Source organism: Ahaetulla prasina, chromosome 2 (assembly GCF_028640845.1).
Source record: "Ahaetulla prasina isolate Xishuangbanna chromosome 2, ASM2864084v1, whole genome shotgun sequence".
NCBI lineage: Eukaryota > Metazoa > Chordata > Lepidosauria > Squamata > Colubridae > Ahaetulla > Ahaetulla prasina.
Window position 1 is genome coordinate 1,655,677 of NC_080540.1, and position 27,543 is coordinate 1,683,219.

The 27,543-nt window shown below is 47.6% G+C and overlaps 3 protein-coding genes and 1 pseudogene across 5 annotated transcripts in view; 3 read left to right on the top strand and 1 right to left on the bottom strand.

Moving 5' to 3' along the window:
- LOC131192809 (H-2 class II histocompatibility antigen, E-S beta chain-like) lies at positions 1-25,591 on the top strand. The gene is made up of 6 exons (XM_058172353.1): positions 1-171; positions 17,173-17,445; positions 22,824-23,105; positions 23,264-23,377; positions 23,603-23,626; positions 25,340-25,591. The coding sequence occupies exons 1-6, from the start codon at positions 87-89 to the stop codon at positions 25,384-25,386; spliced, it is 825 nt and encodes a 274-aa protein (XP_058028336.1). The 5' UTR covers positions 1-86; the 3' UTR covers positions 25,387-25,591.
- The window catches only part of LOC131192675 (uncharacterized), a 371,955-nt gene that overhangs the window by 17,987 nt on the left and 326,425 nt on the right, over positions 1-27,543 (bottom strand). The window lies entirely within an intron of this gene.
- LOC131192803 (rano class II histocompatibility antigen, A beta chain-like) overlaps positions 248-27,543 on the top strand; it is a 161,197-nt gene continuing 133,901 nt past the window's right edge. Inside the window, exons 1-6 of one of the 3 annotated variants that reach the window (XM_058172334.1) lie at positions 249-953; positions 1,288-1,560; positions 5,493-5,774; positions 5,931-6,044; positions 6,282-6,305; positions 7,465-7,853. In XM_058172334.1, coding sequence (XP_058028317.1) covers positions 800-953; positions 1,288-1,560; positions 5,493-5,774; positions 5,931-6,044; positions 6,282-6,305; positions 7,465-7,478 — 861 coding nt within the window. In that variant the 5' untranslated portion in view covers positions 249-799 and the 3' untranslated portion in view covers positions 7,479-7,853. Of the gene's footprint in view, positions 954-1,287; positions 1,561-5,492; positions 5,775-5,930; positions 6,045-6,281; positions 6,306-7,464; positions 7,854-27,543 lie in introns of those variants that run through there. The other 2 variants (XM_058172336.1, XM_058172335.1) reach the window with 2 other exon arrangements.
- Positions 15,218-27,543, top strand: part of LOC131192815 (H-2 class II histocompatibility antigen, E-S beta chain-like) — a 33,451-nt pseudogene continuing 21,125 nt past the window's right edge.

Sequence of the window (27,543 nt, forward strand, 5' to 3'; positions counted from 1 at the left end):
ATCCAGACCCCCCCGATTCCGCCTCTGGGGCTGGGAGCCTCCGCGTCTTTCTCCTCTCCCTTTGGGGCGCTTGTGGGGCAGCATCCATGGCTTTCCCTGGGCTCCCCCTGATGCTGCTGGTGGGGGCGCTGGCCAGGATCCCCGGAAGCGAAGGGGGGAAGGAGACCCCCGGTAAGGAGGGGGCTGGGCGGGGGAGGAGGGGGTTGGGAGGGGGGGGGAGGAAGGACCCTGGAGGGAGGGGAGAAAGCCGATGGGTTTCCGGAGCTTCGAACAGCCTCGATCTCTGCGTGGTCTCCTTCCTCTTCCTTCCCACATACCCCCCCAGGAGGACGGAGAGGGACCCCTCCCCACTTCCCCGATTGTAGCCGAGGTAGGAGTCGCAGCCTGTCTCGCCCCCCTCGGTGCCTGGGTGGGAGGGGGCTGCATGGAAAGAGGAAGGGGAGGAAAAGCGAAAGAGGGAAACTGAGGCATTTCCAGCCCTGAATCCCCAGAAGGAAAAAGAGGCATTTGAGCAAAAGATCTCAGCTGAGGGGTGGGATCCTCAAAGGCTTTTTTTTAGAATAATTTTTTTTTTACTTTTAAAGGCATGTTTTGGCTGAAGAAAAACCTGCTTTTAAAAGTAAAAAAAAACCCTCTGCGGATGGTGAGGCTCAGCAGAGGCGGGGGCGGGGCCAGGGATTTTTGCTACTGGTCCTCCAACCAGCAGCCGCCATCGCTACCGGATCGCGCAAGCAGGTCCGAACCGGGAGCATTTCACCCCTGGTTGAAGGGCTGGGAGACCCCACAAGCGTCAGTCTAGATGTCCTCGTTATGCCTCCTCCTTATATTCTCCGCCCCCCAAAGGAAGAGAGAGTGGGAAGTGTGGATATTACCTAGAAAGTTCCCTCAGCCCCTCCTCCATAGTCCGTCCGCTTTCAATCCAGCTTTCCCTGCAGAGAGATCTACTCGACCAGGTGAGTTTCTTGGTTCCTGCCTCCCTTTTCCCACTCTCCCCTCCCCCTTTTTTCTCCTTCCCTCCTCTTTCTTTCCTCCCTCTCTTTCTTTCCTCCCTCTCTTTCTTTCCTCCCCTCCCCCTTTCTTCCCTTCCCTCCCCACCCTCCAGACCCCCCAGCAAGTCTGCCTTCCTCTTGGGTACTGAGAGAATTCCCTTTCCCTCCTCCAGGGGGCATCTTCCGCCAGTCTCTCAGGGAAGGTCCTTGGGACCCTCCTCCTTTCCTAGTGGCTGGGAGCGATGGGCTCTGGAGTCCCTCCTGACGCCCTTTCTCTTCCTTCTCCTCCTTCCTGCAGCCCATTTCTTGTACCAAGAGAAGTACGAGTGCGGCTTCCTGAACGGGACGCAGCGGATGCTATTCCTGTACAGGAAATTGTATGACCGGCAGGAGTTTGCCCGCTTTGACAGTGACCGCGGGGAGTTTGAGGCCGTCACGGAGTTGGGGAAGGCGACGGCAGACTATTTGAACAGCGACAAGCAGGTCCTGCAGTACTATAAGGCCGCCGTGGACCGCTTCTGCCGGTACAGCTATGAGGTTCTCCAGGGCGGTCCTATGATTGGCCGGAGAGGTGAGTCGGGGGGGGGGAAGTTTGGGGGGAGTTTGTGGGAGGGGATCCCAACACCCCCTTTTTCCTTTCCTTGATTGAGACTCTCCCAGATGCAGATTTCCTCCTTTTTTATTCTCCTCCCTCAAATTCTTCCTCCGACCATCATTCCCATCACCCTCCCTTTTCCTCCCAAGCCCCCCCCCAGATCTCCTTCTGTCCGGAATCTGGGATCCCATCAGTGATGGGTTGTCCCCGGTTCGCTCCGGTTCTGTACAGCCGATAGTAAAAATTTTCTGGCGTTCGGAGAACCGATAGTAATGGCTGGCCGGCCACACCCCTGAACTGGTTCTCTGATCATCAGAGGTTTGTGGGGTTTTTTACTTTTAAAAGCCTCTTTTCTTCAGCCGAAAAAAAGGCTTTTAAAAGAAAAAAAAAACCCTCTGATGATCGCGTGGCTGAGCAGGGATCATCAGAACCCTTTAAAAGTTTTTGTTTTTTGTTTTTTAACAATCTCTTCGGCCGCAGAGGTTGTTAAACCAAAAGGTTTTAAAAGGCTCCTCAGCTAATCCCAGCTGAGTTAAGAGCTTCTGGGCTGCTATTAGGCAACTTCAGCTGGGATCCTCAGAGGAGCCTTTTAAAAACTTTTTTTCCTCTGGCCCACCCAATCCCCCCTCCTCACTTACTCAATTAAGCAAGCTCCTTTCACGCTCGCTTTCCTTCGGTTTCTCCAATCAATTGCATTTAGCTGCAACTAATTCTGCCTTCCTGCAATCCATGTGCCTTTGCTGGCTGAGGAACTCTGGGAGTTGAAGTCCACAAACCTGAAAATTACTAAGGTTGGAGACCCCGATCTAAAAATATAAATAAAATAATAAAATATTTGTGCAGCTTTCTGAGATTAGGTGTGTTTCTGTAGTGTTTCACTCTAACTACACAAACACACAGAATCTCACAAAGCTATATTTTGTGTGTGTGTGTGTGTGTGTGTGAGTCTGTTGTGTTGTGTTGTAAAGTGTGAAATTTGGTTTTTCAGCTTTTTGTGGCTTTGTGAGGTTCCTGCTAATTGCAGGGGCCCTTTTTATAAACAATAAAATAAATTAAAATAATCAATAAATAATCAATCAATCAATCCAGATAGAATTTATAATTATGTATCAAACCTGAATGACATGGAATCCTGGTCTGGCGTTTCCTCTGCCTTGAGCAGAAGCCAATTCAAAGGCTGAGAAATTTCATTCAGCCAATTTTGGGGGTCTGGGAGAAAAGCCCCCCTTGAAACCCCCTTTTTGGTCACAGACTCAGCTTCCCCTGCAGCCAAATCCCTTCCCTCTTCCTTCCTGGGGAGGCTCCTGGTTTGGGGGGGAGACTCCAAAAACTCCCACAAACCTTAAAACTGAATTTGGGGTCATAAGAAAGAAATCCGGCCTCCATTCAGCCCTGAAGCCTCAGATTCTTTCATTCTCTCTTCCAGATTCCTTGCAGATCGCCTACATTTGTTTGTGTAATTTACATTCTCTCTGTAATAATAATGTTATTTATTTCTAGCAACTGATGGGGTTTCAGAGGCCAAACATTGTGCAAATCAAAAATTCCAGCTGCACTTTTTGCCATTCGGCCTTTCCAGGGAAATTTTACTCCTTTGATAAAAACTGAAAAATCTTGAAATCATCTTCACTTAAGAACTGCTAAAGTCTGAGGTTCCCACTGGGAGCCCAGGAGGTTCTCCAGAAATAATCAGTTGCCACAGAATGAAATAAGATGTTTCTCCCACAAGAGAAAAAAACAGCCCCATCCTAAGAGAGAAAGACTTTTGTGGGGAGATCCTGAGCTTTTGCTCCTTCCTTAAATTATTGACTATTTCAGGGGAACCGACAGAGATTTTGTTCTCCACATATTCAGTCTGGAGGCAAAACTCATTTTCACTCCCAAATTCTTCCCAGCAAAGCTAGGAGGATGATCACATCCATGTAATACGAGATTAGAATTTAGTAAATAAATAAATAAATGATATTCTCTCAAATTTGAGAGATAGTTTGAAATATTTTTACCACCAAAGAGGATGTTTCCCTGCAGATAATAATCCCCTGATGGATAATATTCAACATTGAATTATTTCTTACTATCAATTCAACATTCTTCTTGCCTGGCATATTTGAAATAATTCTCATTCCAGCAATATTTAACATGGAAATTTCCTCACTTCTACTATATAATTTATCTAATGATGTTTCTTTAGTTAGTCTCTTTGGGGGAATTTTCTCTCTGTTTTTCTTTGAATTCCGAGCTACTTTTCTCTCTGGAGAGATCTGTGCGTCTCCTTCCCCCGAGAGCCCAAAGCTTTTCTCTGGCCATCAAGAGAGGCTCTCAATTTTCCTCAACTCTCCCCAGAATTAATTCAGCCTCAATTTGTCTGAGACAAAATCACATCTGAGTCTTGTTTCTTGTTCAATGGACTCCAGCAAAGGTGCATCAACTTCTCATCTTTCACTAATATTTTTATCCAAAATGAGCATCAATTCGATGGGAGCTTGATTGGAAAGAAAAATGTAAATCTGGGTCACATTTTTTTTACTGCATTAGGCATCCAAGTTGATATTAAAAATAAATCTTTTTGAAAAAGAAGATAATGTTTCCTCCGCAGTGGTTCTTACTGGGTATAATTACGGATTGTACAGTAATAGAGAGTAAATTGATTTTAAATTTAATATCAGCAGCTAGACTATTGGTAGCGCAATATTGGAAGAAGGAACACTTGCCTACTATTGAAGAGTGGACATTAAAAGTAACGAATCTAGCAGAGATGGCAAAAATCTCAGCGTATTTGAAAGACTATTCACAAGAAAGATACATATTAGAATGGAGAAGATGGATTGACTATATTCAAATCAAATATCAGACCAAGAAGTATCAAATATCTTATGAATGAATAGAATGTAGGAATGGTCTCCGTATTTTTCTTTTCTTAAGGGGAGTTAAGGCTCCAGGGGTGGGATGGGAGCTTATGGATAGTTAGCGTAGTTTAGCTTAGGATTGTTAAATGTTATATCCTGTATTTTGCTCTGGGAAGTCCGGGATGGGGGGTGGGGGGTTTGGGTAAAGGTGAGAGGGAAAGATAAAGAGCTATTTTGTTTTATTGTTCACATTTTGGAAAAAAAATAAAATTAAAAAATAAATAAATCTTGAATATCACAGTGAGAGGCAGATAAAATGTATTGTGCATTCCTGCTGTTTTAAATTGAGAGGTTGATTAAATTAAATTCCTAGATGGACAGAAAGAGAAAGTTGTGAGAGGGGGGAGGGAGGGAGGGTTTAAAAAGAAGAAGAAAATCTTTTTCCGATCCAATAGTGGATCCAGAATTGAATTAAAATCTCTCTCCAGCAACTCCCATCTGGTCAAATTGGAACCTCCAAATGTTCATAGTATATTTTTGTCTAAAATTTATGGTTGGGCCATAAAAATGATTCATGCCATCTGATAGCCTCCTTCTTTACTTACGAAAATTAGTCTATAGGAGTTGAAGATGTTTCTGAATTGAAACTTTTCAATTTCCACTGATTTAAAAATGCTCCATCCATTTTCTTGCTGAAATATTTTTTTCTCATCCAGAATTTGCATTTCTTGTTCAAACAAATAGTCAAGATTTTCCCTTTGTAAAGCCACTCCCTTCTTTTTAGCTATTGCACAAAGATCTTTAATGATCCAAGATGCAAATAGGCTTATTATGGGGGGGGAACCCACACCTTAAATATCTTAATGGAAAACAAAATCCAGTTGCCTTTTGCAAAAAAGCACCTTTGGCACAACCATGACCTGGATGGCTGAGAGTCTCCACAGACACTCAAAACATACTTTTAGGAGTGAAAAGGGATCTTGGTCTGAACTAACCAACTTAGTCTCCTTTTCTGGGCCCTCCTGTGTCTCTCATGTGTCTCCTTCTCCTCCTTCCCTGCAGCCAAGCCCTCCGTCACCATCTCCCTCACCAAGATGGACCCCACTTCCCCCAACACCATCCTCCTCTGCACCGCGACGGGATTTTACCCCGTGGAGATTGAGGTCCAGTGGCTGAAGAACGGGCAGCCGGAGAAGGAGGGTGTGGCCTTTGGGGAGGAGCTCCAGAACGGAGACTGGACCTACCAGCTTCAGGTGATGCTTGAGACCCAGCCCCAGCGGGGGGATGTCTACACTTGCAAGGTGGAGCACACCAGCCTGGAGGCCCCCATCACCGTCCAGTGGGGTAAGCCCCTTCCCCTCCCTCCCTTCCTGCTCTGGGGACCCCATCCTGCCTTGAGAAGGGGGGGAAAGACCCTCTCTGTGGGGAGAGGCATAATGGACCCTCCTGGGGGAAGGTGGGCCTGATCCTCCTGCTCAGGTGAGGCTCCTCCTTCCCCAGAGCATCGTTCCTCCAGCTCTGCCAGGAGCAAACTCTGGACGGGGATCATGGGGGCTGTGATAGGAGTGGCCTTCCTGGCTGTGGGGCTCTTCTCCTACCTGAAGAGCAAGAAAGGTGAGTCTGGGGGGCTGGAGGAGAGGTTGTGGGGAGGGGACCATCTAGGGGAGGCCTCTCATCAAGCTTAGCAGGTGGCCAAGAGGGGCCCCTTGAGGAATATTTGTGGCAGCTTCTCTTGTTTGTGGGGCTATAAGTGAAGCTCACACAACCTATTATGGGCTATCGATGGGGAGGGGGACCCCCTGAGTCCTCCAGCCCATGAAGGGTTCTGATTGGGTCTTTTTCTCCTTCCAGCAACTCCCATTCAACCACCTGCAGGTGAGTTTCTCCACTTCTTCCTTCATCTCAGCCCCTCCTACAAGGTATAAATTCCTTAATTGTTTCTTTAAAAAAAAAACATGCCAGAACAAAACCTCCTTGCTGTAGATACAGCAAATTTTTGGATTTTGGGCAGCTTTTCCTTACAGAGATCTGAAAAAGGATTGCAATCAAAAACAAAAGCACACAGAAACGCTAAATTTTGGGAAATTGCAGAAGGGAAGGGAAGGAGGGGGCCATTCCTTCCCATTCCTCCCTTGGGGAGCGAGCACCCCAGGTTTACATCCCCCAACCCATTTTCTAACCCACCCACCCACCCATTCTGTTAGGCTCACTGTGGAGGGGGGTTCCTGAGGGTATTCAGGCCTCCCTCCCTCCCTCCCTTCCTCTCAGAGCTCAGATTCTAATGGTATTTAGGGTCTCCTCCTTGATGGTATAAACGTGCAGGGTCTCCCCTACTCGAGCAGGGGGTTGAACTAGATGACCTCTGAGAAATCTACCTTAATTCCACCCACCCACCCCGTGGCCAGTTTTAAAATGGATGAGTCCTGTGCTATTATGCACTGTGGTATTATAGGCCTCTTTAGCAAATGGCAGGAGATCTGCTCAGCTAAACTGCTGATAATTAACATAGCATCTCAGGTAGCATTTTTCTATCATTGCGTTTGCTCGTTCTGTAGCTCCATCCATACTTGGATGGAAGGTGGAGCTAAGGCCTTGAGATGAAGCTATCAACTTAATGAACTTCCTCCAAAACTTCACTGTGAACTGGTCCCTCCCTCCCTCCAGTCCGAGATGATCCTTCTTGGCACCCCATGCAGACTTCTTTGGGTTCATTAGTTGGAACCTTGAGAGGCTGTTCTTCCTGACACCCCTTTTCCTTCTGAGAATTCACACAACGTCTGGCCAAGTGACCCCAGGCTCCCCCATTTGCTGCCAGCCCCATCCTAGCCCCATCTTCTCCGTTCATATGAAGCATCCCAGCCTTTTCCTCCCTGAAATGGGCGGATTCTCCCTCTATCTGTCCTTGTCTGTCAACCACCCCCCTGCAGTGTGGGCCTGCCCTGGGGGTGAGGGCTGAAAAGGAAGAAAAATATGTTATTTACACTAAGAGTTTCTCTTTATATTCTAATTTTCTTTCCCATCTCTTTTTCTACAGCACTCATGAATTAATCCTGCTCTCTGATGCAAAAGGATATTTTTTCTTTAGGGGGGAGGAGAATGGCAGCCTGGACCTTCTCCTGCTGAGATCCCCCCCTCAACTTCCTTTCAGGGCCTCCCTTTCTTGGGAGGGCGGATTGGAGACCATCTAGACTGTCCCCAGGGATGCTGGGCGGACCTGTCACTCTATCCTGTCAGCAATACCTCCCCTTGCAAGATAGTATGTGGGCATCTGGAGAAGGAAGAACACCAATGGCAGGGGAAATAAATCAGATTTCCTTAAGAAAAAAAACTGTGTTGATGTTAGAGGATTTATTGTTCAGGAGAACTGAACCTGCAATTTGTACAATAGACAGTCAAACTAGGCTGGTTGGTTGTTTCCCAGGAGCAACTATCAAAGACGTGACTGAGGGGCTTAAAGAAATAATGAAATTCACAGATTCTTATCCCTTTTCCTTCTTTTATGCGGGGAGGAATGAAAGGTGACTTGGAGCCGGTGGGGATGGGAGTCAAAGAGTTGGGGGCACAGGTGGATTTCTCTTCCGTTCTCCCAATAAAGGGAACCATCCAAGGAGGGAAGGCAGCACCTTGAAAGTCAAGCCTGGCTTAGCGGGTGGTTTTCTTGAGAGAAATTGGGATTCTTGGACCGTGGTCCACAAGGGATACTCAAAGTACGAGTAAGAAACGTGGTGACGGTGGACCCCAAAGGCAGGTGTGACATCGTTCCAATCACTGAAACTTCATGGGATGAAACCCACGACTGGAAGGTCGAACTGAAGAGGGTTAATGTGGAGGAATCGCGCAGCTGCTGTCCAAAGGAAGTGGGAGACACGGACACAAACTTGCAGTTTGATATAAATATAAATGTATTTAGCATCTACATTCACAGCAGAGAAGATAGTCAGGAATGCAGGAACATCCTGAGGTAAATCTCAAACAGCGCCCAGAAGAAAAAGGCGGGGGGGAGGGGGGAAACGCCCCCTTTCCACCCAGCAACCAATCCTAGCACAGATTACCTCATGGAGGAGCCCACACTCTTCAACCAATCAGCTACCACTCTGTGTTCTTGCCCATTGTACTTCACTGTTGCAGCTACTAAATTGAATATCTTCACATTCAAAGTGTTCAAAAGAAACAGTGGAGTTGCACTATATATAAAAAATAACCCCACCACTATAGAAACGCAACAGAAGAAAGACGGAAACCTCCTTGAATGCATTTGGGTTAATATGAAAGGGGGGAAAAGAAGGAGGAAGCCATGGGGGCATATTATGAGCCTCCCAACCAACCAGAGGAAATAGATGAACTTTTTGTTAATGAGCGAAGGCCTGTAGGAAGCTTTGACTCCCCCGACCTCAACTGGGAGGCAGGTTCTGCGCCTGGTGGAAGATCAAAGAGGTTCCTGGGAAACCCAGCAGACAAAACCTCCCTCATTCCCATCCATATGTGGGCTTTGCCCCCAGGGGAGGAGACACCCTGGAGGTGGCCTTCTCTCACACCCAGGAAGCATTTGAAGGGTGCCCCTCCCCCTCCTTCTGGCTCCTCCCATCCTCTCTCTGGGATGCTCCTGTCCCCATATAAGCCTCGGTTAATCAGAGAGGACCCGGTAGAGAACTAGGGAGACTGGCTGGCAGAAGCTATGGAGGCTCTACGAGGAGATTCCTTCAAGGGCAAAAACTGGAACCTATTTAAAGAGGCTGCAAGGAACAGACAACACACTGATGTGAACAAATGTGCTTCTACTGTTTCTGTTTATATTAAAAATATAAAGGTTAGGGTTATCTAACCATCCATCTATCCTATCTATCTATCATATCTATCTATGAAATTTATGTAGCCACCCATCTCACAACAAATGACTCTGATTCACATACAACAAAAATAAAAACTGGTATTTACATGAAAGTGTTAAAAAAACCATTCAAAGCTATAAAAATATTTTAAAAAGAAGGACTATTAGGTGAAGAGTCACTTTTTTCAGTGCCATTGTAACTTCAAATGGTCACTAAATGAACCGTTATAAGTCAAGGACTACTTTCTTCAATGTGCTTGAACTGATGGAGAAAGGAGAAGAGAACCAGCATCAGGTATTCTGGAAGGGCCCCTTCAGCCACTTCCGGTGGGCCAGAGGACCTTGTGGCTGCCCCACCTGGAGGCTCAGCCATGGGGCGGAGGAGGAGGAGAGTCCCTGAGCTGCCCTGATGAAGATTCGAGGCTTGTTGCCTGCTGGATCCTGGCCAGTTCCTCAGTTCCGCTTCGGAGGAGCCCAACGCTTCAGGCTGGGGAAGCGAAGCCCAAGAGCCTCTGCAGCTGTTGGGGGCTGGAGAAAGAAACTCTGTGTGTGTGTGTGTGTGTGTGTGTGTGTGTGTGTGTGTGTGTGTGTGTGTGTGTCTGAGGATGTCAGGGAGAACTCAGAGAAGATGAAAGTCTTGTGGGGGAGGGGAAGAATGAAAAGAGCCCAGAAGTTCTGCTTTGATCAGGAGATCGATGGGAGTCCCACCAGAGTCTCTCTGGATCTGGGGCCAATTTTGTGTCACTGGATGTCTCCAAACACACAATTGTGGGAGAGGTTCGGACTCTGCTGCCTCCTTCAGCTGCAGGTGGGGACCCAGTTCTGGCCTGATGAGGCTGGTGCTGGGCCAGGGGGGAGTTTGACCCCTCCAGCCCCCCCTCCATTCCAGGAAAGGATTGGGGGCATCTCAGGATACCTGTGGGATGTCTGCCTGCTGCAGCTGGGAGAAGGTTGGGGCTCTGATCTGGTATCTCCAACCATTAGCTGGTATTTTATCCTCTGCCCTCAACAGCTGCCCAGCCTCCAATGCCCCCACCTAGCTGAGAGAGATCAGCCTGGTTAGCCTGAGGATGGGAGACCACCAGGAAGCACCTGGGCTACTGAATAGGCCGAAGGAGGGTGAAGCTTCAGGCCCTCTTCGATCTCGCCTCCCTCAAAAGATTCATTATTATTTAGATTTTTATTATTTAGATTTTTATACCGCCCTTCTCCCGAAGGACTCAGGGCGGTGTACAGCCAGATTAAAACAGTACAATATACAAATTAAAACAACAGTTAAAATAACATATTCTATAAGTGGCCACAAATTAAAACCGTCGAATTTGACCCATAATAAAATACCCCAATTAAAATTGTTAAAATTAAAAAAATAAAAAAAAATAAAAAAAAATAAAAAAATTAAGCCAGTCCCGCTTGGATAAACAAGTGCGTTTTCAATGCACGGCGAAAGGTTCAAAGGTCAGGTAATTGACGCAAACCAGGGGGAAGTTCGTTCCAGAGGGTAGGTGCTCCAACAGAGAAGGCCCTTCCCTTGGGGGCCGCCAGCCGACATTGCTTGGCGGACGGCACCCTGAGAAGACCCTCTCTGTGTGAGCGTACGGGTCGGTGGGAGGCATAAGGTAACACTTCCCATTCCTCTCTTAGCCTTCCCTGATCTCCCCAAAACTCTCCTCCTCCCCCCTTTCTCAGTTCCCACCATTTGGAAGACCTCGTGGGAACCCAATTCTCCTTGTCCAGAGAGAGGGGACAAGGTTAGAGTGGAGTGGAAACCCTAAAGATGGGCAATGAGGGGGTCTCACCTTCCTTGGTCCTTTCCCCCACCTCTAAATACCTTTTAGCCTTTCCCACCTTCCTGAGGCTCAGGGCTCAAGGGAGGAATTTGGGGGTCTCCAAGCCCTCTTTACCCTCCTCCCCCGGGAGCGATCCCCCCTTTCCTGCCGGTCTCTGGTGCCTGAGGAAGCCCGACCCCCAGTCTTGGGTCAGGAGAGAGGAAAGGCTGCCCAGGTAGAGCAGGAGGGAAAACTGGGGCTGGGAGGGAGCGAGGGGGGAGTGAAAGGGAAATGCAAGAGAGGAATAAAAGGAAGAGAGTGGGGGAAGGGAGGAGGGAGAGGGGGAAGCGAAGAGAGGGAGGGGGAGGGAAGGAGAAAAGCGAGGAGGGAGGGAGGGGGAGGGGGAAGAACGGGGGTGGGGAGCGGCGCGGAACTCTATTTCTGACTGCCAGAAAGTCGAACATTCGGCCCAACCAATGAAAAATGGAACTCTGGAAGCGTCATCGGTCTCCGGGCAGAGGAGCCACGAAGGCAGGTTTTAAGCAGTTGCAAGCAGAGCTGCCTTCCGCAATTGACTGAGGGGGATTTTGTCAATGCCCAGGGTGTTCAAGGCTGCTCCAGATGTTTTGAGATTGTCGGAATGGGCTGCCTCAAAAGAGGAAGGGAAGGAAAAGCGAAAGCCAAAGAGGGAAACTGCAGGTTCAAGCCCGGCCCAAGGTTGACTCAGCCTTCCATCCTTTATAAGGTAGGTAAAATGAGGACCCAGATTGTTGGGGGGGGCAATAAGTTGACTTTGTAAAAATATACAAATAGAATGAGACTATTGCCTTATACACTGTAAGCCGCCCTGAGTCTTGGGATATAAATGAAAACAAAATGGCATTTTCAGCCCTGAATCCCCAGAAGGAAAAAGAGGCATTTAAGCAAAAGTCTTTTGGCTTCTTCAGAAACTTCCGTTTTTCTTCTGAATCTCAGATTTCAGGCTTTGAAATTTGAAAATTTTTTGAAAAAAAATGGAGACTTGCATTCTCAATCAGGATCAATAAGTCACAGGGAAAATCTATGAAGTCCTGTGGAGGGGATTTGAGATCACCATGTTTCTCCCACGGAAAACTTTATGTTGCTTGCTCAAGGGGGGGTTCACCACAGAGTTTATTTATTCTTGCTCCTGGAGGTGAAACTACAAATGTTGGTTATAATCAAGTTTTGTCTTAAATTAATATTATACTTCATTTCAATAATATTTTACTTCATAATCTGTATACTGTGCTTATACTTTTAAAACCCTGTAAATAAAATGATTTTGATTTGACACTAAAGATATAATTCATTCCTTTTTCCTGTCTAATACAAGATTGGGATAAATAAATACCTGGGCAACGCTGGGTAATCTTCTAGTTATATATAAAAAATAACCAAACCACTCTAGAAACACAACAGAACAAAGCTGAAGAACCTCCTTAAATGCATTTGGGTCAATATAAAAGGGGGAAAAGAAGCACAGAGCCATGATGGGGATACATTGGAAGCCCCCCAAACTCAACATCAAACGGCCACTAAATGAACCATTGTAAGTCAAGGACGATCTTCTTCAATGTGCTTCAACTGATGGAGAAAGGACCAGAGAACTATAATCAGGTTGTTTGATGATGGTTACATGCCTTCAAGTTGGTGTGGATGCTTAGCCACCCATGGATAGACTTTCTCTGGGGAGACCCCTCCCCCTCCCCCTCCTCCAGGTCTCCTGAACAGTGTTTCCCCCCCATTCCCCCCCCCGCAATGTCGGTTGGCGGCCCCCAGGGGCAGGGCCTTCTCTGTTGGAGCTCCTACGCTCTGGAATTAACTTCCCCCTGGTTTACGTCAAGTGCCTGATCTTCGGACCTTTCGGTGAGCTGAAAACGCACCTATTTATTCAAGCGGGACTGGATTGAAATTTTATTGGGGTATTTATGTCTTAATATTTTAAACTGTTTTAAAATTTCAGCCACATTATAATATTTCTTTTTAACTTCTTTTTAATGTTTATATATTGAATTTTTTACTTATTGCTACACCCTGAGTCCTCCGAGAAGGGAGGGTATCCAAATAAAAAATAAATAAATTCCTTCAAATGAGTCCCTCCCCCTCCATGCTGGTCCCCCTTTTCCTCTCTTTCCCTCCATCTTTCCTCCATCAGAGCCTCCCCCAGAGAGCAGGGAGGGTCTCCACACAAGGGGTCCAAAGGGGGAGAATTTGGGTCCTTCGGCCACTTCCGGTGGGCCAGAGGACCTTGTGGCTGCCCCACTTGGAGGCTCAGCCATGGGGCGGAGGAGGAGGAGAGTCCCTGGGCTGCCCTGAGGAAGATTCGAGGCTTGTTGCCTGCTGGATCCTGGCCAGTTCCTCAGTTCCGCTTTGGAGGAGCCCAACGCTTCAGGCTGGGGAAGCGAAGCCCAAGCGCCTCTGCAGCTGTTGGGGGCTGGAGAAAGAAACTCTGTATGTGTTTGTGTGTCTGGGGATGGCAGAGACAACTCAGAGAAAAGCGCAATATTTGGGGGGAGGGGAAGCACGAAAGGGGCCCACAAGTTCTGCCTGGGTCAGGGGAGGGATGGATTCCCCACAGAGGCTGCCTGGATCTGGGGATACTTTGTGCAACTGGCTGTGTCCAGATACACAACTGTGGGGCAGATTCGGACTCTGCCGCCTCCTTCAGCTGCAGGGGGGGGGGGGATCTGGCTCAGGCCTGCTGAGGCTGGTGCTGGGCCAGGGGGGAGTTTGACCCCTCCAGCCCCCCCATCCCTGGAAAGGACCCAGCCCACCTCTGGACCCACAAAGCTCTTCAAACAGAATCCGGAATTCAGGATCTGTCTAAGCTGCCTTTCCATAACTCACTGGACCCGAATCTCCTCCAAAGACTAGAAAAAACATTTTCTGTGGATGTAGTGAAAGAGGAGTAGAAGAAAGAGAATGTCTGTTTTTTGGGTAGTTTGGGGGGAGGGAAGATTTCCAGACTGTGATGGTTAAAAGGCTGTAATCCTATAATGGAGGAAACGGGATCACTGAGGTCCCCAGAATTCCTTTTAAAATTACAAGCTATTTTATAAATTATAAATTCATTGTTTAATTTGATATACTGTCCACCCTTCCATCCTTTTTAAAATAATATTGAAACCTTTTACAAGGAAGAAAATTCGCTCAGATCCTCTTAGAAACATCCGTGGATATGGATATTTTCTTCTTCTTCTTTCGGGAAAAGGTTTCCTCCAACTCCCCTCCAGAAGGACGGAGCTGATCTCAGAGTCCGGATTCTTAGGACTTGGGAGTCCCAGGGCGGATTTCTCTCCCCGTCAAATCCCTTTTCTCTCCCGAGCCTTGCAGGCAAAAGGTGGAGTTCCCTGGCAAAGAAGAACCGGCAGGAATGATGGAGCCGCTTCGTCCAGACGTTCCGAGCAAGAGAGACGCGCGTTTCAAGGAAGGGAATCGCCCTTTTCTCTTGTGAAGCCAAGAGATCCCTACGGAGATTCCCCCGTGAAGGGAGGGGGAAGTTGGGGAGAGGATCCGGGGGGATTAGGAGGGATCCCTGCAGATCCCCTCCGCCTCTTCCTGCATGGACTGTCAGCTGAGGGTTTTCCTGGCTTCCCTTCGGATTGGGGGGAGTCTGTGACCCCCAAGTCCTGGCTGGCTGTGGGGCTGCGCCTCCCCCCTTGTCACCCGGTGCAGCTGCTGGGGGCTCCCTCCTTCCAGACTGAGCGGGGGGGGGGGAACCCAGAAGGACCCCTCGAGGTCTGGGTCCGCTTTGACCTACCGGAGCCTCGGCAAGTCCCACCTGGGCTCCCTCTGTGCACTGTTGGAATTAAAAGGGCATCTAGTCGGCCCCTCCAGGCGCTCAGAGAAAGGGAGATTGGAGGAGAATCATTGGGGGGGGGGCGCAAAAGGAAGTCCACTTTCCCCTCCGGAGCTGGCATGAAACACCCCCTAGAATGCAGCCCCCCAAGACTGAACTTATTCCCCCTCCCACTTTCTCCGCTTCTCTCTCTGCGGGGAACTATCTCCTCCATCGGGCGAAGTCAAGGGAGGCTCTGCCCGGAGACCGATGACGCTGCTGAAAGGAGAATTCCCATTGGTCCTCCTACTCTTCCTGGAAACTCCCAATTCCGAAGTGCGAGGAAAACTCCTCCTCCCCCCAATCCAGACCCCCCGATTCCGCCTCTGGGGCTGGGAGCCTCCGTGTCTTTCTCCTCCCACATTGGGGCGCTTGTGGGGCAGCATCCATGGCTTTCCCTGGGGTCCCCCTGATGCTGCTAATTGTGGGGGCGCTAGCCAGGATCCCCGGAAGCGAAGGGGGGAAGGAGACCCCCGGTAAGGAAGGGGCTGGGCGGGGGAGGAGGTGGTTGGGAAGGACCCCGGAGGGGGGGGGAGAAAGCCGATGGGTCTCCAGAGCCTCCAACATCTTGGATCTCTGCGTGGTCTCCTCCCCTTTCCTTCCCTCATACCCTTCCCCCCTTCCCCGATTGTAGCGGAGGTGGGGGTCGCAGCCTCTCCCGCCCCCCCTCCAGTGCCTGGGTGGGAGGGGGCTGCATGGAAAGAGGAAGGGAAGGAGAAGCGAAAGAGGGAAACTGAGGCATTTCCAGCCCTGAATCCCCAGAAGGAAAAAGAGGCATTTGAGCAAAATAATAATAATAATAATAATAATAATATTTTTCTGAATCTCAGAATTGAGGCTTTGACGGTCAGGAAAGGGGGCTTCCGTCCCTTCTGGGGAGACTCTGAATTTAAAAAAACATTAAACTGCTCTATCAAAACAGAAATTTAAAAAGAATTCCCATCCAATAAAAATAAGAATCAGGCTAGTCCAGCCATACGGAATAAATAAGTTTTAAGTTCATGAAGGTCCTAAGGTCAGGTAATTGTCGAAGTCGAGGGGAAGTTCGTTCCACAGGGTTTGAGCCACAGAGAATTCCTCTGGGGCCGCCAGCCGACACTGTTTGGCTGACGGCACCCTGAGGAGTCCCTCTCTGTGGAAGCGTACCGGACGATGGGAGATAGAAGCCGGCAGTAGGCGGTCCCGTAGATAGCCCGGTCCTAAGCCATGGAGCGCTTTAAAGGTGGTAACCAATACCTTGAAGTCTTTTGGCTTCTTCAGAAACTTCCTTTTTTCTTGTGAATCTCAGAATTGAGGCTTTGACGGTCAGGAAAGGGGGGGGGCTTCCGTCCCTTCTGGGGAGACTCTGAATTTGGAGAGGAGACCAAGAACCCCCCAACCACCCTAATCCCCCACTGCTCCATCGGGACCAGGAGGGAGGGTGAGTAGAGTTTGGGGCTCTGAGTTGTTCCTCGTGCTCTCTCAAAAACTCCTTTGTGAGGGGTTGAGACCCCCAGAGGCTCTGGGGGCTGCAGGGGTCTTTGGGGAGGGGAGGAGAAACAGGGGTGATCCAGAGGGGGTTTCAGCAGGTTCTGAGCAGTTCTGGAGAACCGGTAAAAAATGGCCCTGCCCCATCTAGTCTCTGCCTCCCGAGTCCCAGCTGATGGGGTGGGAATGGGATTTGCAGGATCCTTCCTGCCACGCCCACCAAGCCACGCCCATAGAACCCGTAGTAAACAAGTTGAACCCCCACTGGCTGCGATTCCCGAGAATCTCCAATCCAAAGGGGCTAGATTCTGGGGAAGGAGAAAAGTTCCTCAGAGAAGGTGGGGTTGAAGGACTGGGAGACCCCGGAGAGTCAGTCTAGATGTCCTCATTGTGCCCCTCCCATATCCCCTCCCCCAAAGGAAGAGAGTGTTCCTCCCTCCCCTCCTCCCCTTTTCCTCCCTCTTCTTTCTCCAGCTGAGTTTCTCCTCCTCCCCTCCTCCCTCCCCTCTTTCCTCCCTCCCCTTTTCCTCCTCCCCTCTTTCTCCCTCCCCTCTTCTCCCTCCCCTCTTTCCTCCCCCTCTCCCTCTTCCCCTCTTCTTCCTCCCTCCCCTCTTTATTTCTCTTTATTTCTCTTTATTTCTGGGATGAGAGAGTTCCTTTTCCCTCCTCCAGGGGGCGTCTTCCTCCAGTCTCTCCAAGGAAGGTCTCCAGCCACCCTCCCTCCGCGCGTAGATCCCCCCCCCTCTACTGATGGCTGGGAGCGATGGGCCCTGGAGTCCCTCCTGACGCCCTTCCTCCTCCTCCTCCTCCATCCTGCAGCCCATTTCCTGCACCAGAGGAAGTCCGAGTGCCGCTTCTTCAACGGGACGCAGCGGGTGAGATACCTGGACCGCTACTTCTACGACCGGCAGGAATATCTCCGCTTCGACAGCGACCGCGGGGAGGTCGAGGCCGTCACGGAGTTTGGGAAGGTGGATGCGGATTATTGGAACAGAGATAAGCAGCTCCTGCAGATCAAGAAGGCCACTGTGGATCGTTTCTGCCGGTACAACTACGAGGGTTTCCAGAGGAATTCTGTGGTTGGCCGGAGAGGTGAGTCTGGGGGGAGTTTGGAGGGGAGGGGATCCCGAGACCCCCTTTTTCCTTCCCTGGATTGATGAAGATTCTCCCGGATGAAGATTTTTCTCCTTTTTTATTCTCCTCCCTCAAATTCCTCCTCCGAGCATCATTCCCGTCACTCTCCCTTTTCCTCCCAAGATCTCCTCCTGCCCGGAATCTGGGATCCCTTCGATTCGATCCCTCCAAGGGATCCACTTCATTCATTCACCAACTTTAAAAGCTCCCAGAGGGATCCTGGATGGCAGCACAGAAAAAACATCAAACCACAAAAACAGCCTATATGCAATTTCAGATTTCAAAGGCAAAGATGAATAAACTTCAGTAGTAAACATTAATTAAAAGATCAATTAATTAACTAAAACATTAATTAAAAGGGGGATTCAGGGCTCTGAGCAGCCCCACAGCCGCCTCCTCCTCTGGGCCCCCCCAGCAAAGCCCCAGAGCCCCATTTGGACCCCTTTCCGGAAGGCCAGTAAGTGGGGGGCTCCCTCCCCCTCGGGGGCCTTTGGGATTTTAGGATTAAAACAATGAATGTTCAAAGGGAATCAGTGAAAGCGGATGGTGGTCTCTTTTCTCTGCAGCTCTTAGTTCTCTTTACTCTTTATTCTCAGTCATTTCCACTCCAGCATCTTCTAAATCCAATAAGTAAGTAGGTAAGGAAGTAAAACAAATAAATATATGATATTAAATAAATTTAAAAAAATAAAATGAAATAAATGAAAAATTAAATAAACACAATTTAAAATAAATACATAGATAATAAAATAAAATAAATAATAAACTAAAGAACAGAATAAATAAGCTACAGTAAATAATAAATAAAATAAATAAATTAAATTAAAATAATTAATAATCAATCAATCCAGATAGAATTTATAATTATGAATCAAACCCGAATCACCCAGAATCCTGGTCTGGCGTTTCCTCTGCCTTGGGCAGAAGCTGATTCAGAGACTGAGAAATTTCCTTCAGCCAATTTTGGGGGTCTGGGAGAAAAGCCCCCTTGAAACCCCCTTTTTGGTCCCAGACTCAGCTTCCCCTGCAGCCAAATCCCTTCCGTCTTCCTTCCTGGGAAGGCTCCTGATTTGGGGGGGGAGACTCCAAAAACTCCCACAAACCTTAAAACTGAATTTGGGGTCATAAGAAAGAAATCCGGCCTCCATTCAGTCCTGAAGCCTCAGATTCTTTCATTCTCTCTTCCAGATTCCTCGCAGATCGCCTAGAATTGTTGGTGTAATTTACATTCTCTGTGGAATAATAATTTTATTTATTTCTATCAACTGATGGGGTTTCAGAGGCCAAACATTGTGCAAATCAAAAATTCCAGCTGCACTTTTTGCCATTTGGCCTTTCCAGGGAAATTTTACTCCTTTGATGGAAACTGAAAAATCTTTAAATCATCTTCACTTAAGAACTGCTAAAGTCTGAGGTTCCCATTGGGAGCCCAGGAGGTTCTCCAGAAATAATCTGTTGCCATAGAATGAAATAAAATGTTTCTCCCTTAAGAGAAAAAAACCAGCCCTAAATTATTGACTATTTCAGGGGAACCGACAGAGATTTTGTTCTCCACATATTCAGTCTGGAGGCAAAACTCATTTTCACTCCTAAATTCTTCCCAGCAAAGCTAGGAGGATCATCACATCCATGTAATAGGATATTAGAATTTACTAAATAAATAAATGATATTCTCCCAAATTTGAGAGATAGTTTGAAATATTTTTACTACCAAAGAGGATGTTTCCCTGGAGATAATAATCCCCTGATTGACAATATTCAACATTGAATTATTTCTTACTATCAATTCAACATTCTTGTTGTCTGGCATATTTGACATAATTCTCATTCCAGCAATATTTAACATGGAAATTTCCTCACTTCCATGTACTAATTTTTCTGATGATTTTTAATAATCCCTGAAAGTGGCCCAAAGATCCCCTGACAATTGTGTTGGGGTTGTGTGTGTCTCTCTCTTTTGTGGTCCTCTCAGGGCCTCCCTCCCTCCCTCCTCCTTCCTTTTGAGGGTCTCTGGGAGGATTTTCCCTTCAGGGAAAGGGGCTTCATCAACTGCCCAAAGATACCAAAACCCATGCTCCCCTCCTCTTTTCCTCCCTTCCCTCCCTCCCTCCCTCCTTCCTTCCTTCCTTCCTTCCTTCCTTCCTTCCTTCCTTCCTTCCTTCCTTCCTTCCTCTGGTTCAGGGACAGGACCAAAATCTCTGGATTTATTTGTGAAAATCTATTAAAATATTGCATCCAGTTTTGGTCGCCACGATGTAAAAAAGATGTTGAGACTCTAGAAAGAGTGCAGAGAAGAGCAACAAAGATGATTAGAGGCAGTGGTGAGACTCCTCCTCAAGAAGCCCTCCCTGGACCCAGCTATTTTGGGAAATTATCGTCCGGTCTCCAACCTTCGCTTTGTTGCGAAGGTTGTAGAGAGTGCTGTGGCGTGGCAGCTACCCCAATACCTGGATGGAGCTGTCTATCTAGACCTGTTCCAGTCCGGCTTCCGACCCGGATACAGCATGGAGACAGCTTTGGTCGCGTTGGTGGATGATCTCTGGAGGGCCAGGGACAAGGGTTATTCCTCTGCCCTGGTCTTATTAGACCTCTCAGCGGCTTTTGATACCATCGACCATGGTATCTTGCTGCACCGGTTGGGGGGATTGGGAGTGGGAGACACCGTGTATCGGTGGTTCTCCTCCTATCTTTCTGACCGGTCGCAGACGGTGTTGACAGGGGGGCAGAGGTCGGCCGCGAGGTACCTCACTTGTGGGGTGCCGCAGGGGTCGATCCTCTCGCCCCTTCTGTTCAACATCTATATGAAGCCGTTGGGTGAGATCATCAGTGGCTTTGGGGTGAGATACCAGCTGTACGCTGATGATACTCAGCTGTACTTTTCCACCCCGGGCCACCCCAATGAAGCTGTTGAAGTGCTGTCCCGGTGTGTGGAAGCCGTATGGGTCTGGATGGGGAGAAACAGGCTCAAACTTAATCCCTCCAAGACGGAGTGGCTATGGATGCCGGCACCCCGATTCAGTCAGCTGCAGCCGCGGCTGACTGTTGGAGGCGAGTTATTGGCCCCAAAGGATAGGGTGCGCAACTTAGGTGTTCTCCTGGATGAACGGCTGTCGTTTGAACATCATTTGACGGCCGTCTCCAGGAGGGCCTTCCACCAGGTTCGCCTGGTTAGGCAGTTGCGCCCCTTCCTTGATCGGGATGCCCTGTGCACAGTCACTCATGCACTCGTTACCTCTCGCTTGGATTATTGTAATGCTCTCTACATGGGGCTCCCCTTGAGGTGCACTCGGAGGCTTCAGTTAGTCCAGAATGCAGCTGCGCGGGTGATAGAGGGAGCTTCGCGTAGCTCCCGTGTAACACCGCTCCTGTGCAGACTGCACTGGCTGCCTGTGGCCTTTCGGGTGCACTTTAAGGTTTTGGTTACTACCTTTAAAGCGCTCCATGGCTTAGGGCCTGGGTACTTACGGGACCGCCTGCTGTTACCTCATGCCTCCCACCGACCCGTACGCTCTCACAGAGAGGGACTTCTCAGGGTGCCGTCCGCCAAGCAATGTCGGCTGGCGGCCCCCAGGGGCAGATCCTTCTCTGTGGGGGCTCCCACCCTCTGGAACGAACTTCCCCCGGGTTTACGCCAAATACCTGACCTCCGGACCTTCCGCCGTGAACTGAAAACACATCTCTTTATTCGCGCGGGGCTGGCCTAAATTTTATGGGTTATAATTTTATTATAATTTTATTACTAATTTTAATGGGGTTTTTAGTTTTATATATTTTTAAAGTTTTTTAGGCCAATTATAAAATAAGTTTTTTATTTGTATTTTAATTGTATATTTGTACCGTTTTGTTTTATCTTGGCTGTACACCGCCCTGAGTCCTTCGGGAGAAGGGCGGTATAAAAATTCAATAAATAATAATAATAAAAAAAAGGGGACTGGAGGCTAAAACATATGAAGAACGGTTGCAGGAACTCGGTATGTCTAGTTTAATGGAAAGAAAGACTAGGGGAGACATGATAGCAGTGTTCCAATATCTCAGGAGCTGCCACAAAGAAGAGGGAGTCGGGCTGTTCTCCAAAGCACCTGAGGGTAGAACAAGAAGCAATGGGTGGAAACTGATCAAGGAAAGAAGCAACTTAGAACTAAGGAGAAATTTCCTGACAGTTAGAACAATTAATAAGTGGAACAACTTGCCTGTAGAAGTTGTGAATTCTCCAACACTGGAAATTTTAAAGAAAATGTTGGATAACCATCTGACTGAGATGGTGTAGGGTTTCCTGCCTGGGCAGGGGGTTGGACTAGAAGGCCTCCAAGGTCCCTTCCAATTCTGTTGTTATATTATATTAAAATGTTGACTTTAATAGAAATTCAAAATAATGATCCTGAATTTCATTCAGATTAATGTAATTTCTTCCTGTGAAATCCTCCATCAAAAGTATCATTTTTACTACAATGAAAATATTTCAAAGGAGAGGCCAAGAATATTGCCTCTGTTTTTCTTAGTCCCAATGTCTTTTATTTCTTTTGTTTTAAAAGAATATTCTGTGTATTTAGAGCCAATTGTTGGTCCGGCTCCAGTTTAGGGGACCTGAAATCACAGGATGTTTCTTGAGTCTCTTTGGGGGAATTTTCTTTCTGTTTTTCTTTGACTTCTGAGCTGACTTTTCCCTCCGGAGAGATCCGGGCGTCTCCTTCCCCCGAGAGCCCAAAGCTTTTCTCTGGCCACCAAGAGAGGCTCTCAACCTTTCCTCAACTCTCCCCAGAATTAATTCAGCCTCCATTTCTCTGCTGTGATCCTGGGATCTGCCTGATCTCCTCAGCCTCCAACTGCTCCCACCTTCCCTTTCCCAAAGATCCCCTCTGGATCCATTCCACCAGTAGTGAATTCTGAACCGGTTTGCTGCTGGTTCGCTGGTTGCGCATGTCCTGTGCACGCATGTACACTGTATGTCAAGCACACACTATGTGCGCATGCGCAGTGTGCACAAATCATGCCCTGTGTGTACATGCGCAGTGCGCACCAAAAGGAGGCTTGGGAAAGTAAGTAAAACAGCGAGGGGGGGAGGAATCAGCTGTACTGCGCGATTTAGCTTCACTGGAAAGTAAGTTTTCCTGCTTTCTAGCAAAGGTAACCTTGCGGCACAGCTGATCGTCAGAAATACTGCTCCGAACCGGTAACTTTTTATTTTTATCGCCCGAACCGGAGTGAACCACTAGCGTTTCACCCCTGACTTAAAAGATATAATATTTTCAGGAGTAAAAGTGGATGTTGGCCTGAACTAACCAACTTGGTCTTCTGTTCTGGGCCCTCCTGTGTCTCCTTCTCCTCCTTCCCTCCAGCCAAGCCCACCGTCACCATCTCCCCCACCAAGATGGACCCCACTTCCCACAACACCATCCTCCTCTGCACCGCAATGGGCTTTTACCCCATGGAGATCGAGATCCAGTGGTTGAAGAATGGGCAGCCGGAGAAGGAGGGTGTGGCCTTTGGGGAGGAGCTCCAGAACGGAGACTGGACCTACCAGCTCCAGGTGATGCTGGAGACCCAGCCCCAGTGGGGGGACCTCTACACTTGCAAGGTGAAACACTCGAGCCTGGAGGCCCCCATCACCGTTCAGTGGGGTAAGTCCTTCCCCTCCCTCCCCTCCTGCTCTGGGGACCCCTTCCTGCCCTGAAAAGGGGAGGAAAGACCCTCTCTGTGGGGAGAGGCATAATGGACCCTCCTGGGGGAAGGTGGGCCTGATCCTCCTGCTCAGGTGAGGCTCCTTCTCCTTCCCCAGAGCCCTGTTCCTCCAGCTCTGCCAGGAGCAAACTCTGGACGGGGATCATGGGGGCCGTGATAGGAGTGGCCTTCCTGGCTGTGGGGCTCTTCTCCTACCTGAAGAGCAAGAAAGGTGAGTCTGGGGGGATGGAGGGGAGGTTGTGGGGAGGGGGCCATCTAGGGTAGGCCTCTCATCAAGCTTAGCAGGTGGCCAAGAGGAATATTTGTGGCAGCTTCTCTTGTTTGGGGGGCTATAAGTGAAGCTCACACAACTTATTATGGGCTATTGATGGGGAGGGGGACCCCCTGAATCCTCCAGCCCATGAAGGTTTCTGATTGGGTCTTTTTCTCCTTCCAGCAACTCCCATCCAATCACCTGCAGGTGAGTTTCTCCTCTTCTTCCCTCATTTCAGCCCTTCCTGCAATTTATAGGTGGTTTTTTAAAAATTCTTTATTTGTTTCTTTAAAAAAAAAAAAAAAAACCTGCCTGAACAATATCTCCTTGCTGTGGATATAGCAAATTTTTGGATTTTGGGCAGTGATCTGAAAAAGGATTGCAATCAAACACAAAAGCACACACAAATGCTAAAATCTGGTCCAGAATTTTTCCAAGTTTTGGGAAATTGCAGAAGGGAAGGGAAGGAGGGGGCCATTCCTTCCCATTCCCCCCTTGGGGAGGGAGCACCCCAGGTTTACATCCCCCAACCCATTTTTTAAGCCACCCACCCACCCATTCTGTTAGGCTCACTGTGGAGGGGGGTTCCCAAGGCTATTCAGGCATGGGGACAAATTCCACCCCTGTGGCTGTTTTAAAAGGGGCGGAGTTCCTTGCTACTATGCACGGTAGTAAAATTTTTTGAAACCTACCACTGATCTCAGGTATTTTCTATTATTGTGTTAGCTCGTTCTTAAACTCCATCCGTACTTGGATGGAAGGTGGAGCTAAGTCCTTGAGATGAACCTATCAACTTAATGAACTCCTTCCCTTCAAAACTTCAGCGTGAACTGGACCCTCCCTCCCTCCAGTCGGAGATGATCCTTCTGGGCTCCCCATGCAGACTCCTTTGGGTTCATTAGTTGGAGGCTTGACAGGCTATTATTCCTGACCGCACTTTTCCTTCTGAGAATTCACACAATTTCTGCCCAAGTGACCCCAGGCTCCCCCCTTTGCTGCCACCCCCATTGTAGCCCCATCTTCATATGAAACATCTGCAGGGAGGGGGAGGTGGGGAAGAGAGAGGGCCTCCCCTCCTGATTAAACCCCTAATTAAGTCAATTAGAGAGAATCCCAGAATCCCCTGGAGATGAAATGGGGAGGAATCCCTGGTCCTTCCCAGCCTTTTCCTCCCTGAAATGGGCGGATTCTCCCTCTATCCGTCCCTGCCTGTCAACCTCCCCTGTGGCTTTTCTCGCGGCCAGCGGGCTCGCCACGAAAGGGTCTGTGCAATCCCCGCGCCAGACGGAGTGAGAAATGAATAAGCAGAGTCCAATTCTCCTCGGGGTGAGCAAGCCCCGAGCTAGCTCGAAACAACCCTTTTATTAAGATTAGGGGTTAGGGGTGGGTTACAGAAGGTAAGCAGGGGTGGTTACATATTAGCATATATTCAACACGTGAACACGTGACTACAAGCACATCCACAAGCCTATGATTTTGGGAGAAAGATCATGATTCTTGGGAGGAGTTTTACCATGAAGTGGTTCTTTGTTCTCTGCTTTTTGCCTACGTGGTACAGCAAACAGAAATACATCTTGAGACATCCTGACTACATACTAATAAATCTCATATAATTGTGTGTAGGAGCAAACTTCTTTTGAAGCTCTGTGAAGTTGACCTTATCAGAGAAGGAATGTTCTGTGGCTATCTCATAGGTGTTGTTACATTTACTGGCAAACATCTTTGTAACCTTGGCATCAAACAGATTTCTGCTTACATGATAACAATTAGCCAGACTTACCTATGCTGATATTTTTGCACATAAGCAATTTCTTGCTCATGCTTATATTTGCACATAAGTAATTTCATAAACAGTTTCATAAAGGGGTTCATATGGCATAATATCGCAACATCTCCTCTGTTTTTATTTTTTTTTTGTAGGACCAGACAATCAGTCGGTTTCATGGTGGTGTAAACACAGATATTAGCCATACTATCCTTGTCTATTTCTTTTTCGTCAACCAGGCAGGAATTGTTAGGTGCAGTTTGGGTGTAATCATCTTCGAGTTCTTCAATAGCCAGTAAAGATAAACTTTTAGAAATTGTTCTAACAAAAATAGGTAGAATACAAGGTAAAATTATACATCCTAATGCAATTATACCAACTACAACTATAATAGCTTGTAAATCATATCAAAGTTAAGTCCTTAGTTTTTCTTTGAGTCCTGTACAATGTCAGATAGTCAGCATAGATGCAGCATTCTTCCTTTAAAACCACACACAATCCACCTTCTTGGAGAAAGAAAAGGCCAAAGGAGCAATAAATGTCTCTTGTAGGAAGAAAAGAGTCAGTTGCCATCAATCTTTTGATGGTAGGGACTGATATGTCGACCAGGGCCTCAAGGTCTCACCGTTGATGTGGATGTTCGCTGCTGACAGAAATCTCAAAATACAAATCCTTACATGAATACATAAAACAAGAAAGAACCAAACTGTCTTAAAAAGTCGTTACATGTTTAAAAGACATGAGAAAGGGTCCCCTCCTCCTCCCTTTCTGGGTGAAAAAAGGCATTGTTGGAGGATTAGGGAGGGGGCCAAGGGGGAATAGATAGCTTGCATGTAGAACTGAAATAGAAACAACAAACATACAAATCTCAGTTTCGTTTTTTTTTTTTTTTTTAACAAAGGTACTATGTGGAAGACAGAGAAAAAGACAATCAATCAATAAAAACCCAACTCCCACCCTTTTTATTTATGTGTGGAAGTTGGTCACTAACAAAACCATGCTATCAAAAACTTTCAAAAACAAACCACATTATATCTTAGCAAAATCACCATCTGTCTTACTTTGCTCATACTTTTCTAACTTCCTAAAACTTTCTCAGCACTAGTATCAAAACATCCTCCTAACTCTCTCTTCACATACTGTAACCTTCCAATTTATCACATCCTGTAACTTTCTAACTCATCTCTGAAATAGTTCCTAAAACAGGGCACTTATTGTGCTGCTAAAAAAGAAAAAGAAACAATACAAACAGCAAATAAGGGTTTAAGCTGTTGGGTGAGTCAGTTCATGTGGAAAACCTGAGTGCATTTTCCAAAAAACAGATTTACGCTTAAAAAAATGTGTCCATACATAAGAAGATAGCCATTTGTCTGAAATGCTATAGGGTTTCCTGCCTGGGCAGGGGGTTGGACTAGAAGACCTCCAAGGGTCCCTTTCAACTCTCTTTATATATGTTAACAGGTTCAAAAATACAATGCTAGGTTTAATCAGGCAGTTTAAACCTCAAAAAGTTCCAGAAAAAGGAAAATTAAAAATTAAAAGCAAAAGCAAAATTGTATGTAGGGTTAAAAATTCATGGTTAAAAGGTAAAATCAAAAGTGTTTTCAGGATTGAAAATTAGAATCAAAATTGTTTTGTGGTTAAAAAGAAAATATATCTGCATAGTTTTTTACATAGCTTTTTACAAAAGCAATGCTTCCAAAAAGCCTAATAGTCCCTCCCGTCTCAGACAAGAAAGAAGAGAGAGGAAAAAAAAAAAATGGAGTGGGGGTGAATGGTTCTCCCCCGTAGCCCGCCCTTTTCCCTGGCACTGCAAGGAACCAAGGGGGGGTAGTTAAGATAAGCCAGCGAGGAGAGAGGGAGAGAAAAAAACTTTTAAAAATAGTGTGAGCTATCGCACCCATGGGGGAAAAGGAGGGGTGCTCTGGGGGAAGGGAGGCAGTGTCCAGTAGCTGAAAGGCAACAGGGAACTACAGCATTCTTTCTAGTTGAGGGATGGCTGAAGGGGACCGTCTTTAACCAAATACGGTCTGGTGTGTCTGGCTGGAACCCAAAGCACTCGGTCCGGCAGCTGGATGGCTGTGTAACCTCGACCCCAGGTGATGAGATCAGCAGGCCCTTTCCATGTCAGGTCAGGTAATTCGCGGTAGTATACCTGTGGTTTGGGTAGGGCTGCAGATGGGGGAGGGGAAAAATGTCGCTCTGCAGCGGTCGCGAGCGGTTGTCCAGTTAAGTTTAAAAAATTCAACACATATAAACAACGATTCAAGGTATCTTGCACTGCTGGGAGGCCAGGGGCATTTTTCCCCTGTTGTTTGGTGTATCGGTCAAGGGCTGTTTTTAATGTCTGGTTGGCGCG

Coding starts and splice junctions, on each gene's coding strand:
- LOC131192809 (XM_058172353.1), top strand. CDS start 87: ATGGCTTTCCCTGGGCTCCCCCTGATGCTGCTGGTGGGGGCGCTGGCC. Junction 23,106..23,263: donor CCCCATCACCGTTCAGTGGG/GTAAGTCCTTCC, acceptor CTCCTTCCCCAG/AGCCCTGTTCCTCCAGCTCT. Junction 23,627..25,339: donor TCCCATCCAATCACCTGCAG/GTGAGTTTCTCC, acceptor TTTTTTTTGTAG/GACCAGACAATCAGTCGGTT.